This window comes from Phocoena sinus, chromosome 15 (assembly GCF_008692025.1).
Source record: "Phocoena sinus isolate mPhoSin1 chromosome 15, mPhoSin1.pri, whole genome shotgun sequence".
Taxonomy (NCBI): domain Eukaryota; kingdom Metazoa; phylum Chordata; class Mammalia; order Artiodactyla; family Phocoenidae; genus Phocoena; species Phocoena sinus.
In genome coordinates, this window is record NC_045777.1 from 87,910,856 (window position 1) to 87,926,458 (window position 15,603).

General features: G+C 56.3%; 1 protein-coding gene across 2 annotated transcripts in view; it reads right to left on the minus strand.

Annotated features, from left to right (window-relative positions):
- The window catches only part of DNAAF5 (dynein axonemal assembly factor 5), a 36,798-nt gene that overhangs the window by 13,779 nt on the left and 7,416 nt on the right, over positions 1–15,603 (minus strand). For both annotated transcript variants that reach the window (XM_032606166.1, XM_032606168.1), the window contains exons 3-9: positions 13,171–13,295; positions 12,694–12,812; positions 9,165–9,397; positions 8,397–8,609; positions 4,631–4,774; positions 3,043–3,211; positions 776–923 (exon numbers count right to left, since the gene is read on the minus strand). In XM_032606166.1, coding sequence (XP_032462057.1) covers positions 776–923; positions 3,043–3,211; positions 4,631–4,774; positions 8,397–8,609; positions 9,165–9,397; positions 12,694–12,812; positions 13,171–13,295 — 1,151 coding nt within the window. The remainder of the gene's footprint in view (positions 1–775; positions 924–3,042; positions 3,212–4,630; positions 4,775–8,396; positions 8,610–9,164; positions 9,398–12,693; positions 12,813–13,170; positions 13,296–15,603) is intronic.

Below are 15,603 nucleotides of genomic sequence, written 5' to 3' on the forward strand. Positions count from 1 at the left end.
GGTCCCCAAAGAGCAAACAGCATCTCACAGCCTGAAGCCCCACAGCCCGTCCTGCCAGGACGCTGTGTCGCTTTGCAAAGGGAGAGGGCGGGGCCTGCAGATGGCTCTGCTCCGGGCCGCCTCACGTCCAGCCTGGGCCGCCCGCCTCCTTCCCTTCGGAGCCCCGAGCTGGAGGCCCGGGTGTTTATGCTGCCTCAAGTCCCTCCGGAGGAGAGGATTTTCCTAAGTTCTAACTTTAACGGTCATTCAATCAATTTTCTGTGAGGCCTGAAAGGTACCAGAAGCCTTTTAAAGCTGAGAACAGCTAATGTATAAACAATTCGTAGTTAATGTTCCCTAAAACTTTTTCATTCAACGGAATTTTAAGGACCACAAGAATGCGACTGATTTAGTGTCTCTCTATGCGGTGCACTCGCTGCGGGGACTATGCCGTTCCCCTGGGGCGCTGGCTGTGTGGGGAGTCACACGACAGCAGGACCCAGAGCTCAGGGTCACCCCAGGTCCCACCTGAGACCTCAGTGCGGGGGCACGTGGGGACCACTCAGCCGCAGCACAGCATGGGGGGCAGCATGGGGGGACTGCGTGGCGGGTAGCATGGCGGGGACTGCGTGGGGGGCAGCATGGGGGACTGCGTGGGGGGCAGCATGGGGGGACCACGTGGGGGGCAGAATGGGGGGACCGCGTGGGGGGCAGAATGGGGGGACTGCGTGGGGGGCAGCATGGGGGACTGCGTGGGGGCAGCATGGCAGACCACGTGTGGGTGGAGCCGACCTACCCCTGTGAGTCCACCGTCTCCCGGGCTCCCAGCAGCAGCCCCGACAGGGTGGAGAAGAGCTTCAGGCGCATGGGTGGGTCCCGGGCTGGCTGGAGGCAGCTCCTGAGGATGGGGACCAGCTGGGGCAAGGCTTCTCCGAGGGCAGGGCCTAGAGCACAGACAGGGGCCTCATTCCTACGTGGCAGGAGGACGGGAGGATGGAGCCCCGCAGCTGCTCTGGCCGCGAGCGGAGGTGCATGCTGGGCACGGCCAGCGGACTTGCACCCTCAGCTCCGGGAAGGATGCTCTCAGCACAGGACGCCAGGTTCCGCCTCTCCCTTTGACCCTCCCCCCACCATGGCTCTAATTGTTCGGTATGTAAGCTTTCTTTTTTTCCCTACATCTTACCAAGTTCTTAAAAAAATTTAAAGTCAAGCAAACTTTTTTTTTTATTTTTAAAATTTATTTATTTTTGGCTGTGTTGGGTCTTTGTTGCGGTGCACGTGTTTCTCATCGTGGTGGCTCCTCTTGTTGTGGAGCACGGGCTCTAGGCGCGTGGGCTTCAGTAGTTGTGGCACGTGGGCTCAGTAGTTGTGGCTCGCGAGCACAGGCTTACTAGCTGTGGCGCACGGGCTTAGTTGCCCCGCGGCACGTGGGATGTTCCTGGACCAGGGCTTGAACCTGTATCCCCTGCATTGGTAGGCAGATTCTTAACCACTGCGCCACCAGGGAAGTCCCCAAGCAATCTTTTAAAGGCCAACCAAAACCCAACATTCAGACCATGTAGGCTGCTTGACGTCTGACCCTGAGCCTGGCAGCCAGCATCCTTTCCCATGCCTGTTACTAGATGAACAAATTGTGCCACTGTCCCCGAGCCTGGAAGGATCCCAGATGCAGTGACGGTGCTCAGGACCCGGACCTGCACGTGATGGGGAGAACACAGTCTCCGGGGTCTAGACGTGAGCCGCAGCTCAGAAGAATCGGGTCACCAGTTGCCCTCCCCGCCAGGCCCTGTGCTGACCCGGGACATCGTGTGTCAGAAGTGAAGCCGTCACCCTCAGGCCCTCTGGTTTACTCCCGGTCTGCTACTTCTGTACTCAGTCAGGACTTCAGTCTTTTCAGAGGCATCACCTCAAAGCCCAGGGTCAAAGCAAAACAAGCGTGACTGGAGGGTCCACTGTAGCCCAAAGCTCTGCTGCTGCCAGGGTGCACTGTGGCCAGGAGCACGGCGTGCAAGGCCACGAGCTCGGAGTCCCGCTGCCCTGCCGGTCCTACCCTAACCCCCGGGGCGGGAGGCCAAGCGGGCACAGAGGGTAGGCAGCACCTGGGGGAAGAGCACAGGGACGCCACTGAAGAGCACGGGCCACACAGGATGCCACGCAAAGTCACGCTTTCAAGGTTTAACATCGGGACTTCCCTGGTTGCCCAGTGGTTAAGAATCTGCCTTCCCGGGCTTCCCTGGTGGCGCAGTGGTTGAGAGTCCGCCTGCCGATGCAGGGCACGTGGGTTTGTGCCCCGGTCCAGGAAGATCCCACATGCCGTGGAGCGGTTGGGCCCGTGAGCCATGGCCGCTGAGCCTGCGTGTCCGGAGCCTGTGCTCCGCAACGGGAGAGGTCACAACAGTGAGAGGCCCGCGTACCGCAAAAATAACCCAAAAAACAAAAAACAATCTGCCTTCCCATGCAGAGGATGCAGGTTCGATCCCTGGTCCAGGAATGAACATGCTGCAGGGCAACTAAGGTCACGTGCCACAACTACTGAGCTCACATGCTCTGCAGCCCATATGCCGCAACTACTGAGCCCATGCACCACAACTAGACAGAAGCCCATGTGCCACAACGAGAGAAGCCTGTGTGCTGCAACGAAGAGCCCAGGTGCTGCAACGAAAGATTCTGCGTGCCGCAACTAAGACCCGACACAGCCAAATAAATAAATAAACAAAATTAAAAACGTACATTGGTCCTATGTCACACTCTTGAACTAATTATTCCAAAAAAAAAAAAAAAAAGGTTTAACATAGAAATGTGTGCCTGGGCAGACTTTAAAGACCCACGTTACAGCAAGTCTTCACTATAGAGTTCGCAGCATCTTTTAAATTAAGGTTTTGTTCCTTAAAACAGCTGTTCTCCGCAGGCTGAGAGTGACTGTGAGTGACTCTGAAGAACCGGGCCTCGGCGTGCCGCCTCCTGGGTGGTGCTGAGCAGCTGTGCCCGTCTGTGCCGGGGCTGCTGGGGCCACCACGGGACCAGCGCTCCGAACCCCACCCGGGGCGCCCGTCTGAGGCTCACCTGAGTGAGCGAGCACCACGTCAAACTGCAGGAACCCCGTGGAGCGGCCGGTCCAGTCTTGGTGCGAGGCAGCCAGCCGCTCCAGAAGGGCGCCCACGTGCTCTCGGAAGAGGTCCTGGCTGCCGTCCACGCTCTCCACCGCAGCCAGCTCGGCCAGCGCCTCCTGAACCTGGGGGAGCAAGTGACAGGCTGGGACAATGCGATCTTGGGACTCACAGATCCCACTGGAGACCCGTCCTCACCACCTGAGGGAGGGAGAGCCACTCGGGCACACGCCACGTGGCCCGGGGCTCCCGCGACGCCCCTCCTGTCTGTATGAGAAATAACGAAATGGACAAACAGTGGGCAGGCAGTTCAGGCACAGTCCCCCCACCCCCCATGAGGCACCACCCGGGGCAGGGCAGTCCCTGCAGGGTGGGAGGCTCACCCTGGAGTCCCAGCCAGGCTCCATCTATGGAGAAGGGGGAGCAGGCGGTTTCAGGGCCGGCACTGAACAGACTTAAACCACGGGTGCCAAAGACGGGCCCACGTTCTTGCTCTCAGAGTGCTTCACCTGACCAGACCTCCGGGGACAGCGTGTCTGCTGCTCTGCGGGCACAGAGGAGACGGAGGACCGGACCCTCCTCCCCCAGGGCTGTAGGAACAGGACGCCCCCAGCAGGCTGTGCGGCTGTCCCGGGGCCCCAGTCTGGCCTGCAGACTCACCCGTAATGACAGACTCGGCTTTTCTAGTATTTACAGCCCTACAGTGATGACCTCCCTGATCGGACACGAGCCCTCCGGAAAGGGGGTTTTGTAAGAGAGAAAGAAAACACAGTTTACAAAGGCCCCGGGGAAGGGGAGGGCAGGCGGGGAGCCTCCCGGACACAGTGTGGATAGAGAGGGGGAGACAGAACCAGGGGGAGAAGCCGGGTTCTCGGCTTGGGGAGAAGTGGTCAGACAGCCGGGTCTCTGGATGGTCCTCGCAGCCGCAGGGAGCTCGATGTCAGAAGATTTTAAGTTAAATACAGAGCCCGGGGCGGGGGGCATCTCCCCGGAGGTCCAGTGGTTAAGACTCTGTGTTTCCAATGCAGGGGATGCAGGTTCGATCCCTGTTTGGTGAACTAAGATTCCACATGCCGCGCGGCACGGCCAAAACAATAAAGAAGCAAGGAAGTTCAATGGAGAAAAGAATTTGAAAAAAAAATCCAGAGCCAGGGGAATGGAAACAATTGTGTAAAGCTGGGCTGCAACCGAATAGGACAATCATGGTATTATTTTCTCTCCTGACCTCCGGTGCACACGTGTATTCTTAACCTCACTCAGATGTAGATCTAAGACGACGGAGGCCTCGTTTCTTGCCTGTTTCTCCAAGATTAAGCAGCCTGCCTCACTCTGAGACCCTGAAGCCAATGGGCAGTTGGAGGGAATTTAAAATCCCATGTGCCCCTGAGGCCGCCTAGAGAACGAATCACCCCGCATGTTCTAGACTCTTTCATCTTAGGTAGCCAGTTGGCTGGGCAAGCCCGAGGCTTGGAGTTTGACAGCAGAGACTGACAGATGGCAGCCTCCCGTCCAGGGGCTGAGGCAAGGCAGGAGGGCCCCCTCACCTTGGCATCAAGGCCCGCGGGTCCCCACAGTGCCAGGACAGTCACCAGCACCTCCATGAGCGGCACGCCGGCCCCTCGGCAGTCCTCCCGGCTCACGGACACCACGGCCTGCACGCACTGCAGCAGGCGCTCCCCGTACAGGCGCTGTGGAAAGAGCAGGGCACCGTCAGCCACCCCTGCACCCACTCGGCGGCCCAGACGAGGCCCCACCGACCAGGGCCATGGAGCCACGGCGACCCCGCGAGTGGACTGGGCCAGGATTCTGGCACATCAGCCATAAAGAGGGTGTCCCTCTGCACAACAGGGAAACCGAATCCCTGTTGAATCCCTGAGAATCAAGGAATTCACGGCAACTCTGTTAAGTGCTTAATGGTATTTGAGTTACATTTTTAAAAAGTTTGCATGTGTTAGTGACAGACACTGTAGTAGTGACGAGTGGAAGGACAGGGAATCTGGATTTGCTCTCAGTACCCCAGCTCTTCCCACCCCACCCCCAAAGTCAGAGAGAAGCTGGACTGAGGGGGATGTGGCTGGAACCGGGTGGCAGGCAGGAGGGGTGCACACTGCTCCCCTCCCCTTCTGTGCACTTCTGAGTGTTTCTATAATACTAAGTTAAGAAAAATAAAATTCTGTGATTCAAAGATGCTTCCAGACTGCCGGGGGTCAAGGTGACACCTCGGTTGGGTCGAGCCCTTCTCTCACCTCCCAGTCTCCAGCCTCATCCACTGTGAAATGGGGGCCAGGAGTGGGCACGGGGTGGGGGCCCCAGAGGAAGAACTGCCTAGAACACCCCTCCCACACGCCTGCTCTGCTATGTTTCATAAAGGACAGAGGGAACTAGGGCAAAATGCTTAAGGTTTTTTTTTTTTTACTAATGGGGGTGTGAGCTCAAAAGTTTGGTGAAGATTTGGCTAGACAATGGATTGGTTCTAAATTCTGAATCAGCTCTAAAATCCTAAGACTCATTCACAAGTGACATAAATCATAGAAGTTTAAACAAAAAATTCACTGTGGCATGTCCCCAGCCACTCCGGGGTCCTAACTCCCCCGAGAAGCCAAACTTGGTGTTTTATTCAAACACTTACTTTTCCCACAGCCCCATTTCTTTCAGACCTGGATTGACTGATTGATTGATTTTTTTGAAGGCATGATTTTGGCTAATTTCTAAATGACCTACAATACATATTTAAGGAGCTACCATTCTTTCAATTAAAATAAACAGGGATTGGGACTTCCCTGGTGGTGCAGTGGTTAAGAATCCACCTGCCAGTGCAGGGTACACGGGTTCGAGCCCTGGTCCGGGAAGATCCCACGTGCTGAGGAACAACTAACCCTGTGCGCCACAACTACTGAGCCTGTGCTCTAGAGCCCGTGAGCCACAACTACTGAGCCCGTGTGCCACAACTACTGAAGCCCACACGCCACAACTACTGAAGCCCACACACCTAGAACCCGTGCTCCGCAACAAGAGAAGCCACTGCAATGAGAAGCCCGCATACCGCAACGAAGAGTAGCCCCTACTCGCTGCCTGTGCACAGCAATGAAGATGCAACGCAGACGACAATAAATTTTAAAAATTAAAAAAAGTAAAATAAACAGGGAGTTGCTCTCAGCATTGGCTGAGCCATCTCACGACACCTCCAGATGCTAGAACTAACCAAAGGTCTGTGTCCTTCACAAGCATTGCCCTCCTGCTGTGAACACGGCACCACCTCTGAGGAAACAGGGCCTTAATGTTCACGGATTTCACGATATTTAACCAGAGGATTTTCAACACCTACCTACCTACCTACACACACACACACACACACACACACACACACACACACACAGAAAAAGAAAACAAGACACAGAGGGAACTGACACAGAGGGAGATGCCACAACTTCACCGGGGAAAGCGCCAGGCACTCCCATCCCAGACCCCACACCCGATTCCTGAGTAAACAGGAGGAAACGAGTTACTTCTGTTTTATCAACCGTTTCTGCATCTCAGTCCCCTGTCGATAAACAGCCAGATTTCAAAGCAGAGGCTCAGGTCCTGTCAGCTGAGCCCAGGCCCAGGCAGATGAGCAGAACGTCTCTGGGGCCCTGTTGGCTCAAGCCGGGGCTTTACATTTAGTTTGGTCTTGAAGCATTTGAGGTCTGTCCTCACAGTCCCTGGAGAACGACCGTAGGAAACACTAGGACGACCCCTCCCTGTGCGGCAGCCGTGCATTCTGGCCACAGGCGTGCGAGGATGGGAGTGGGTCGCACGACTGGGGTTCACACCGGCTGGTCCCTTGGCCAAAGGCTGGAACGTGTCTAGAGACACATGTGTGGATGGAACTGTCAGGAAGGGGCCCCTCTGTTTGCAGGACCGAGTAAATCTTTCCTGGAAGGACTGGAGGAAGAGGAACCAAGTGTGCACTCTGAACTAGATGGATCAAGGGACCAAAGTTTCCTGTAACAACACTCAGGTGTGAAAAGACGTTTCCTTTGCTATACAGCTTGCAACACGTGTACTGAAACACCTACACAAACTTTCAAGCTGCACCTTCTAGAACAGAAATGCTTCTGGAATGAAAATCCTTGTTGGAACCAGTTGAGTAAAAATGTGAAACTTTTTCCCACATTTTTAGATAATCATAGTTTATCTTAAAAATGGGTTTTGGGAAAAGTTGAAATATGGTTGAAAATACCAGGAGCAGGTGAAAAAGCCCACGAACGTCCCCCCTCCAAGACCTCTGTTCCATCCCCCCCATCTGGGTTTCAGAAGCTGCCTTATAGGCTTATTAAGATGGTTCCCACACGACTGTGAACGTATGTCAGAATTAAGGCCAGATGCAGGTGTGGAAGTGCATCTCCCGGCAGCTGAGCGGTATCTGGGCACCCCTGCGGTCCAGCTCTGTGGCCATGGCAGCCACTGTCAAGTGTCAGCTGTGCGGGGCCAGCTTCCCATGGCCCAGGGGGCCTGCAGTGCATGGGTCAGACGCCTGGTGAGGCAAACTCTCGTTGCTCTACAGAGAGATGGGAGGGTGACTGGCCAATGCAAAGACTCAGGGTTTAAGCCCATCACAGCCACACGAAAACAAGGTCGTTATTTTTCCTTCAACAGCAAACAATTGTAAATTATTCCAAATGACTAAGCCTAACTACCTACATTGTTTCAGCTTCAGATGTAATGGATTTACTGCTCAATTTAAGACAAAACAAATCTGTAACCACCAAGCAGAACTCCCAATAACGGTTGCCAGGTCAGGTTGCCTGTTGGAAGCCCCGTTAGAAGCCAAGTGACCGGGGGAAGAATAAGCTCGCCATGGAGACACCGTGTGCGACATGGACCAAGAGACGGGGCGTGGACTCACAGGTTCTCTGGGGGTGGGTGGGGTGGGGGTCTCCAGCTGAGACCACCCACAGCAGCGCCACCCGTAGAGCAGAACTGCCCTCGACGACGGATGCGCTCTATCTGACACCGCCCAGTGCTGGCCACACGGGCTACTGGGCGCTTGACATGCGGCCAGCGTGACTGAGGAACTGCCTTTGCACTTTGTTTCATTTTACTTTAAACGGCCGCCATGGTGGATGGAAGAACGGGCCAGGAGGCACGTGGGTCCAAACAGGAGGACATCAGGGCTGCATCCCAGCTACCACGCCGGTCAGATATCCCCGAGAGGCCTGTGGGACTGACAACTGCTATGTGTGGATGGTCCCACAGGGGACCGAGTCACCATGGAGACGGGTGGACTCTACGATCCCCCCAGCCCCACCCTCTCCCACGCATGCTTACATTTTCAGACCCTTGGCAGATGTGAGCGTGGGCCAGCTCCACGGCGATGACCTTCACGTGCGGCCGGAGGGCCTCCCTCGGGCAGCCTCGGATGACGGAGGCAAAGACCAGGAGGCCGGAGGGGGAGGGAGACTTCCTCAGCATCGACAAGATCAACTTCAGAAACACCTCCGGGCTGACGAAGGTCCCGATCAGCTCTGCAGATCTCGTGCACTGAGGGCAGACGGAGGAGGCCTGAGGCTGCCGCCCCTCTCAGCCCCTCGCTGCTCTGCGTCTGCCGTGCCCGCTTTCACCTGCCAGAAGCAGCCCTGCAGGCCCGTCTCTTCCTAACGTGTGCTCAAACGCCCACGAAAACTGGTGAGTCCCCGCGTGAGCTCAGAAGCGCCAGGGGAAGGAGTTCATGCCGTTTGGCGTGGGCAGGGCTGGCAGAGCGTCCTCTCTGAGGCCCGGCTGCCTGAGCTGGACTCATGGGGGCGGCTCTGCACGTCTGTCCGAGCAGTGACCACTGCAGTGGCCTGCGGGTGGAGGATGTGTTTACCTTCAGACACAGGGCCGCTCACCTGCACATGCTTAAAGAGAACCGTTAAACGCCATTTTTTATGGGCACGCAGGCTGGATGCAGAAGGCTGGGGAGAGCCCGGGGGCCACAGAAACATCTACACCTTCACACAGGGGCGACTGCGCGACTGCTGATATGTATCCAAGTTCACAGACTGCAGAACTAGGACGGGTGCGTGCAGCCCCTGAGGACAGCGGAATGCCACTCACACTGCGGACCACGGCCTTCTCCTCGTCGGCACAGGCGTGGAGCAGGGTGCGCAGGACGGGCTCCAGGTGCTGCGTGATGTGGCCTTCCGCGTGCAGCAGCAGTACCGCCAGCAGCTGCGCCGACTTCACCCTGGTCGCCACCACCCAGTCGGTGATGTCGTGACAGATGGCGGGAAGGATCTTGGAGAGGTTTCTGAAGACCAGCTCCCGGCAGCCCAGCCCCGGGCGGCTCCCTGTGGGTCATAAAGATGGATGGGAACCCGTGAAATTTACAAACAAGATCTCAACGATTCATGTGCGAAGTCACTTACTACACATTCCTCACTTAAGGCACACCTACGGGTTTTATTTTGAGGTCTTAAAAAACTCAAACCAACTCTGAAGACAGAAATGACGCCACCAAGTGTCATAATTTACTTTAAGTCTTTACAGCGATCCTGAGGTGTGACACACAGTAACCTACATGCTCGAAGGGCACAACCCTGTAGTTCTGACAGATGGATACCACTGTGAACCATCGCGGCCATCAAGATAACGCGCACCTGTCACCAGAAGGTCCCTGTGCTCCCGACGATGCCCTCCCCTCCCCCCGCGCAGCCCCGGCCGGCTTCCTGTCGCTACGGGGAGCCGCAATTTCCCGATTTTCTGTGAGTGCAGCTGCGCCGCACACGCTCCTCTCTGCCGGGCTTCCTCCGCTCCGAGGCCCAGCAAGTGGTGGGGGGCGCCGGGCCCTGCTCACTGCTGAGCAGCGTTCCAGCACACGAACAGACCACAGTCTGTCTGTCTACCTGCCGATGGACGTCTGAGCGGTTCTGCCGTGGGCTGTCGCCAACGAGACTTCTCTTGGGTGGGCGCCCTGGAGCGCCACGGCTAAGCACATGGAAGGTGGGCACTATACTGATTAAGAAATGGCCGAGCGGTTTTCCAACGCTGCTGCACTGCTGTCTGCCCTCCCCCGCCGTGCACAAGGCCTGAAGCTCCTCCATGTCTGCACCACACCTGGCAATGGGCAGTCTTAGGTCAAGCCTCCAGGCAGGGAGGGGCATCTCCTTGTGGCTTTGATGTGCATTCTCCTCACGAGCAATGCCCTGGAGCACTGACTCATGGGCTTGTTTGACATCTGTGTGTCTTCAGTGAAGTGTCTTTTCAAACTTTTTTTGCCACTAAAAAAACTGGATTGTGTTCTTGACATTGAGTTTGAGAGTTCTCTCTGTACTCTGGACACAAATCCTTATGTAAACAATTTGCAAACATCTTCTCAGTCTGTGCCCTGTCGTTTCATTCTCTTAATGTCTTTCAAAGAGCAGAAGTTTTCACTTTGATGAAAAGCAATTTATCACTCATTCTTTTGTGGAGTGTATTTAGGTCGTACCCTTAGATCCACATGGCATTTGGGGTTAATTTTCATTTATCAGGATGGTTGGATCCAAGCCCACTTTTTTTGCACATCCAGTGATTCCAGCACCATTGCTGAGACGTCTTTTCTCCCCTTGTCTTTGCAACTTGCCAAAATTCAGAGTCCACACGCCTGTGTCTGTTTGTGGACTCTGCTCTGTTCCACTGGTCTGTTGGTCTGATTTTTTATTTTTTAATTTATTTTTGGCTGTATTGGGTCTTCGTTGCTGCGCACAGGCTTTCTCTAGTTGGGGTGAGTGGGGGCTACTCTTCATTGCGGTGCACGGGCTTCTCATTGCAGTGGCTTCTCTTGTTGTGGAGCACGGGCTCTAGGCGCGTGGGATTCAGTAGTTGTGGCACACGGGCTCAGAAGCTGTGGCTGGCTCGCGGGCTCCAGAGCACAGGCTCAGTAGTTGTGGCACACGGGCTTAGCTGCTCCGCGGCATGTGGGATCTTTCTGGACCAGGGATCGAACCCGTGCGCCCTGCATTGGCAGGCAGATTCTTAACCACTGCGCCACCACGGAAGTCCATGTCGGTCTGTTTTTATGTTCATAACCTCACCATCTTGATTACTGCGTTTTATGTCTTAAAACCAGAAGTACTCATCTTTCAACCTGGGCCTTTGTCTTCAAAGTTTTGGCTGTGCTAGGTCCTTTACGTTTCCTTATGAATTTCAGGATAAGTTTCTCAATTTCTATAAAAAAGCCTTCGAGGATTTTGATTACAAGATTTTGACCTTAAAGACTCAAAACAACTCTAGAGATAGAAATGAGACCGTGACATGTCAAAGTTTAAAGCGTGTTTTAGTAGAAAGAACAGCTTGTACTGAGGCCTCACTTTGATTTTTGTTCCTGTTGCTTTTCTCTTTTTATGGTATATGAGAGAACTAATTCTAAATGTTTCAGATTCTGCTGGTGGTTTAAGTGAGCTTGTTATAATTTTGTAAAAAACAAAAAGGAAAACAATAAATGCCCTTTTCTTCCTGACGACATGTCCCTTGTCGTCTGGGGAGTGGTCCACTGACAGGCGGGCACACGGCCTGAGAGGCATTTCCAGAGATGCGCGCCTCACTCTGAAGATGGCTCTGAAGCCTCCTTTCCTGTACTTGATGCGGCAGACGTGATAATTTAAGACGGTGCATTCTCAAACTTCACTCAATCAGAAAAAGCCCTGCCGGCAGCTAATTTTTGTGCCTTCTCCAGAACACGCGTGATCGCCCCTTGTAGCCGTTGTGCGGCGTGGGGGATGAAGCTGCATGAATAAACACGTGGACCAAAACCACGGGCCTCCCAGGTATGGGGAGGGGCCGCCTTCGGGTCTCACAGTGAACAGCAGCGGGTGCACACGAGGCGCGAGCAGTTGTCTTCATGCCGCCCTTCGTGCAAGGCGTCCCCTCCGGGGTGGCCGTCCGAGCCCAACTTCACCTGACCGGGGCTGGAGGGGCCTGCGGGCCCCGCTCCCGGTCCCTCCCATGGTGCTGCCTGTCTGACCCGGTGCACGTATACCAGGCTCTGTCCCTGCCGGCGGCACTCCACCATCACTCCACTGTAAGAAGACACCTGCAGACAGGCTGCAGTGATACAGGCGTCCGACCAAGTTCAGTGGAAGGGACTTCATTCCTAGACAGGAAGTGTTTCCAGAGCAGAAGAAACTAGACACATGTGGGGTTGAGGGGCAAAGAGGGGGGCCGCAGCCCGGCAGGCAGGGGGCTTCCTTGGAAATGCAGCCCGGATCTGACTCAAGAGCTAAGGGAACACATGGCGTGCCCGCGCACACACACGCACCCGCGGGCGCTCACGGTCTGGCAGAGAACCACGACAAGGGGCAGGACGGGAGGTCCAGCAACGGGAGGCTCTGTTCTGAGGGTAGCATCACCCGGAACACGAGGACTGCGTCTCACCGGCTACCTGTGTGTTTGCTTCTCCAGGTGAAGCTCACAGAACAGCTTTGTGAGATGACAAAGCACCACCCATTTCCAACGTCTCCCCATCAGGCTCACGCTCCTCGGCTGGCCGTACCCTCACGTACCCAGGGAGGCCGGCCCAGGACCGCGAGGGAGGCCCTTCCCGCCGTCCGGCTCTACCTCCGGGACTCGCCCTGCTGCACCGCTGGCCTGGGCTGGCCACGCTCACCTGGCGAGGGGTGGTGTGCGGGGGGCGGGCCAGCAAAGTCCAGCTTGTCCTTGAGGTCCTCCTCGTTCTCCATCTGCCAGCGCAGCCCGACCTGCTCCCAGAGGCCGGCTGCCCCGCACCTGCCGCACAACACAGACCCGGGTCAGGGGGCGCCCTTGGGGGGGCGGCCGGGTCTCTGCCCGAGGGAGCTCACCCGTGAGTCTGCCATGCCTCCATCACTAACCCAAGCAAAGTGCTAAAGATGCAAAACTGTACTGTCGAAGCCCCGTGGCCTCCAAGCACGCGGGATGCGGGGACACGGTGGCTCCCGCGAGACTCTGCACCAAAGGAAACAACCACCGCCGTAAACAACAGCTTAGGAAAAGCCAGCGCCTGGTGAGGCGAGCAGGAGGGAGGCGCGCGGCACGGCGGCTCTGGGGCGGGACGTGCTTGCCCTGGCACCCAGAACCTCGGCCTGTCCGCCACGTTGCCACTTACGCGATCTCGGGGATCTCATCGTCGAGGCTGCTCAGGAGAAGCGGGATGAGCCTGTGCAAGAATGAGTAGCGGTCCCGCAGGTGCAGCAGCCAGCCCCCGACCACGCGCGCCACCGCCTGGCGCACCTGCAAGCAGAGGAGGGTGAGCGGCCTTCACGCGCGTGGGGCCCGCGGCAGCCCCAGGTCCCCCGTGCGGGCACACAGAGGCCCCAGAGCCCGCTCAGGTGCTCTGGCAGCTCTGCATCCCCATCTCGGGCCTGGAACGAGATGCTAGCTCCCTAGGTCTCGCTGCTTCAACCCCTGTCCTCCGGGCTCAGGCCGGACCCTCCACTGGCCACAGCAGGTCCTGCAGCCCCGCCTCAGCCCTGTGGCACGTTTGCGGCCTCCTGTGTGGGAACCTCCTGGCTGGGCTGGGCACTGGCCGCCTATGTCCAAGAAGGTGACGTGCGTGCCTCTACCCACCTCACCCACTGCAGGGAAGAGGTGAGCTTCATGTCGCATGTGACCCAGGGAGCAGCAACAGGCCTCTGTTTTTATCATGTTCTGATTGGACCCAAGGATTCCGATGCCCGTTCCAGCTTAGTCGGGCAGGATCCCACCCATGGGGGCTCGGGTTACATCACACCCCGCGGGCTCCCGAAGTAGCCAGCACTGGACGAGGAGCAGCCGCCTTGCCTCGGCTTCAGGTTCTCCTCTACGTCACTGAAACTCACCTGGGAGGTAAGTTTCATTCTTTCATCCGCCCCTCCCCTCCCCTTCCATCTACCCCCCTCCCCGTGGCCCCCCCTGTCATTCCTGAGCGCCAGTGAGGGGCTGGGGGCCAACCAGACCTGCTCCCTCTCCCTTCCACCAGGGTTCTGGCCCAGGGCAGGTGCGCACAAGCGCCCAAGGGCCTGAGCTGATCGCCTGTGGGGCGCCAGCAGCGGGGCAGGTGGGGCTGTTCCCAGGCAGGCTCCTGGGCAAACACCTATACGGTCACATCCTTGGAGCCTCAACAACAGGGTCAGTGCTTTATCCCACCTACACAAAGCACACAGAACTCCGTCTTCTAGATGAAACACCCACAATCAGAGACGAGCAATGTGCAGAGGGAGCGCCCGACGGTCAGGGCGAGCCTGGGGCAACCGAGGGCACGTGCCTGTTTATAGGCAGTGACTTAACCTGAGCTGGGTGCTCTCACCTGGATGGTGCACTCAGGGGGCCGGGGCCTTTCAGGGCCTGGAGGAAGCTGTGACAGCCCTGCTGCACCGGGACACCACCCCTTCCCACCTCCTTGGACGTATCCTGCAGACCTCAAGTGACCAGGCTCCCGAGGGAAAAGCGAGGCCATCCCTCTGGGTCCCCTGCTGAGAAAGTAGGGAGGGACGGGCCTCTCATCACTTCCTGGGTAAGTGATCAGAGCCTCTAATCTTCCTGTGTAATAGAACAGGCACCTGGAGCCATTCTGGCTGTCTGCACACACACTAGCAAAACTGTCCTGACTTGTGCAAGTTCAATGTTTCATTGTATACAGTAACTGTGACCAGCACAGAGAAAGGTACCCAACATCACTAATCCTCAGGAAAATGCAAGTCAAAACCACAGGGAGATACCAGCTCACGGATGCAGAGGAACTGGATCCCTTGTACATTGCTGGTAGGAATGCAAAGCAGTGCAGCCACGTGGAAAACAATTTGGTGACTCCAACAAGCTACACACGTGTTACTGTAGGACGGACACAGCAATTCCACTCCTGAGTGTTTACCCGAAAGAAGTGAAGCAGGACTCAAACGGATCCCTGCACACCATCGTCCTCAGCATCCCTATGCACAACAGCTAAAAGGTGGCAACAACCCAAGAGTCCGTGGATGGATGAATGGAGGGACACAGTGTGGTCTGTCCACACCTTAAAAGGAGCAAAGCACTGACACCTGCCACAGACGGGTGGAGCTCACCAACACAATGCTGAGTGAGAGAGGCCAGTCACAACAGACCCCATCCTGATTCCACTTACATGAAACAGCTAAATTGTCAGATCCAGAGAGACAGAAAGATTAGAGGTCATTAGGGGGGTGGGGGGGACGGGGAGTAATTGCTTAATGGTCACAGTTTCTGTTCGCGATGATAAAAAAAGTTTTGGAGGGTGGTGATGGTTGCACAGCACTGTGAATGTACTTAATATCACTGAACTGTGCACTTAAAAATGGCTAAAATGGGGCTTCCCTGGTGGCGCAGTGGTTGAGAGTCCGCCTACCGATGCAGGGGACACGGGTTCGTGCCCCGGTGTGGGAGGATCCCACATGCCGCGGAGCGGCTGGGCCCGTGAGCCATGGCCACTGAGCCTGCGCGTCCGGAGCCTGTTGCTCCGCAACGGGAGAGGCCACAACAGTGAGAGGCCCGCGTACCGCAAAAAAAAAAAAAAAAAAAAAAAAAAAAAATGGCTAAAATGGCAAAT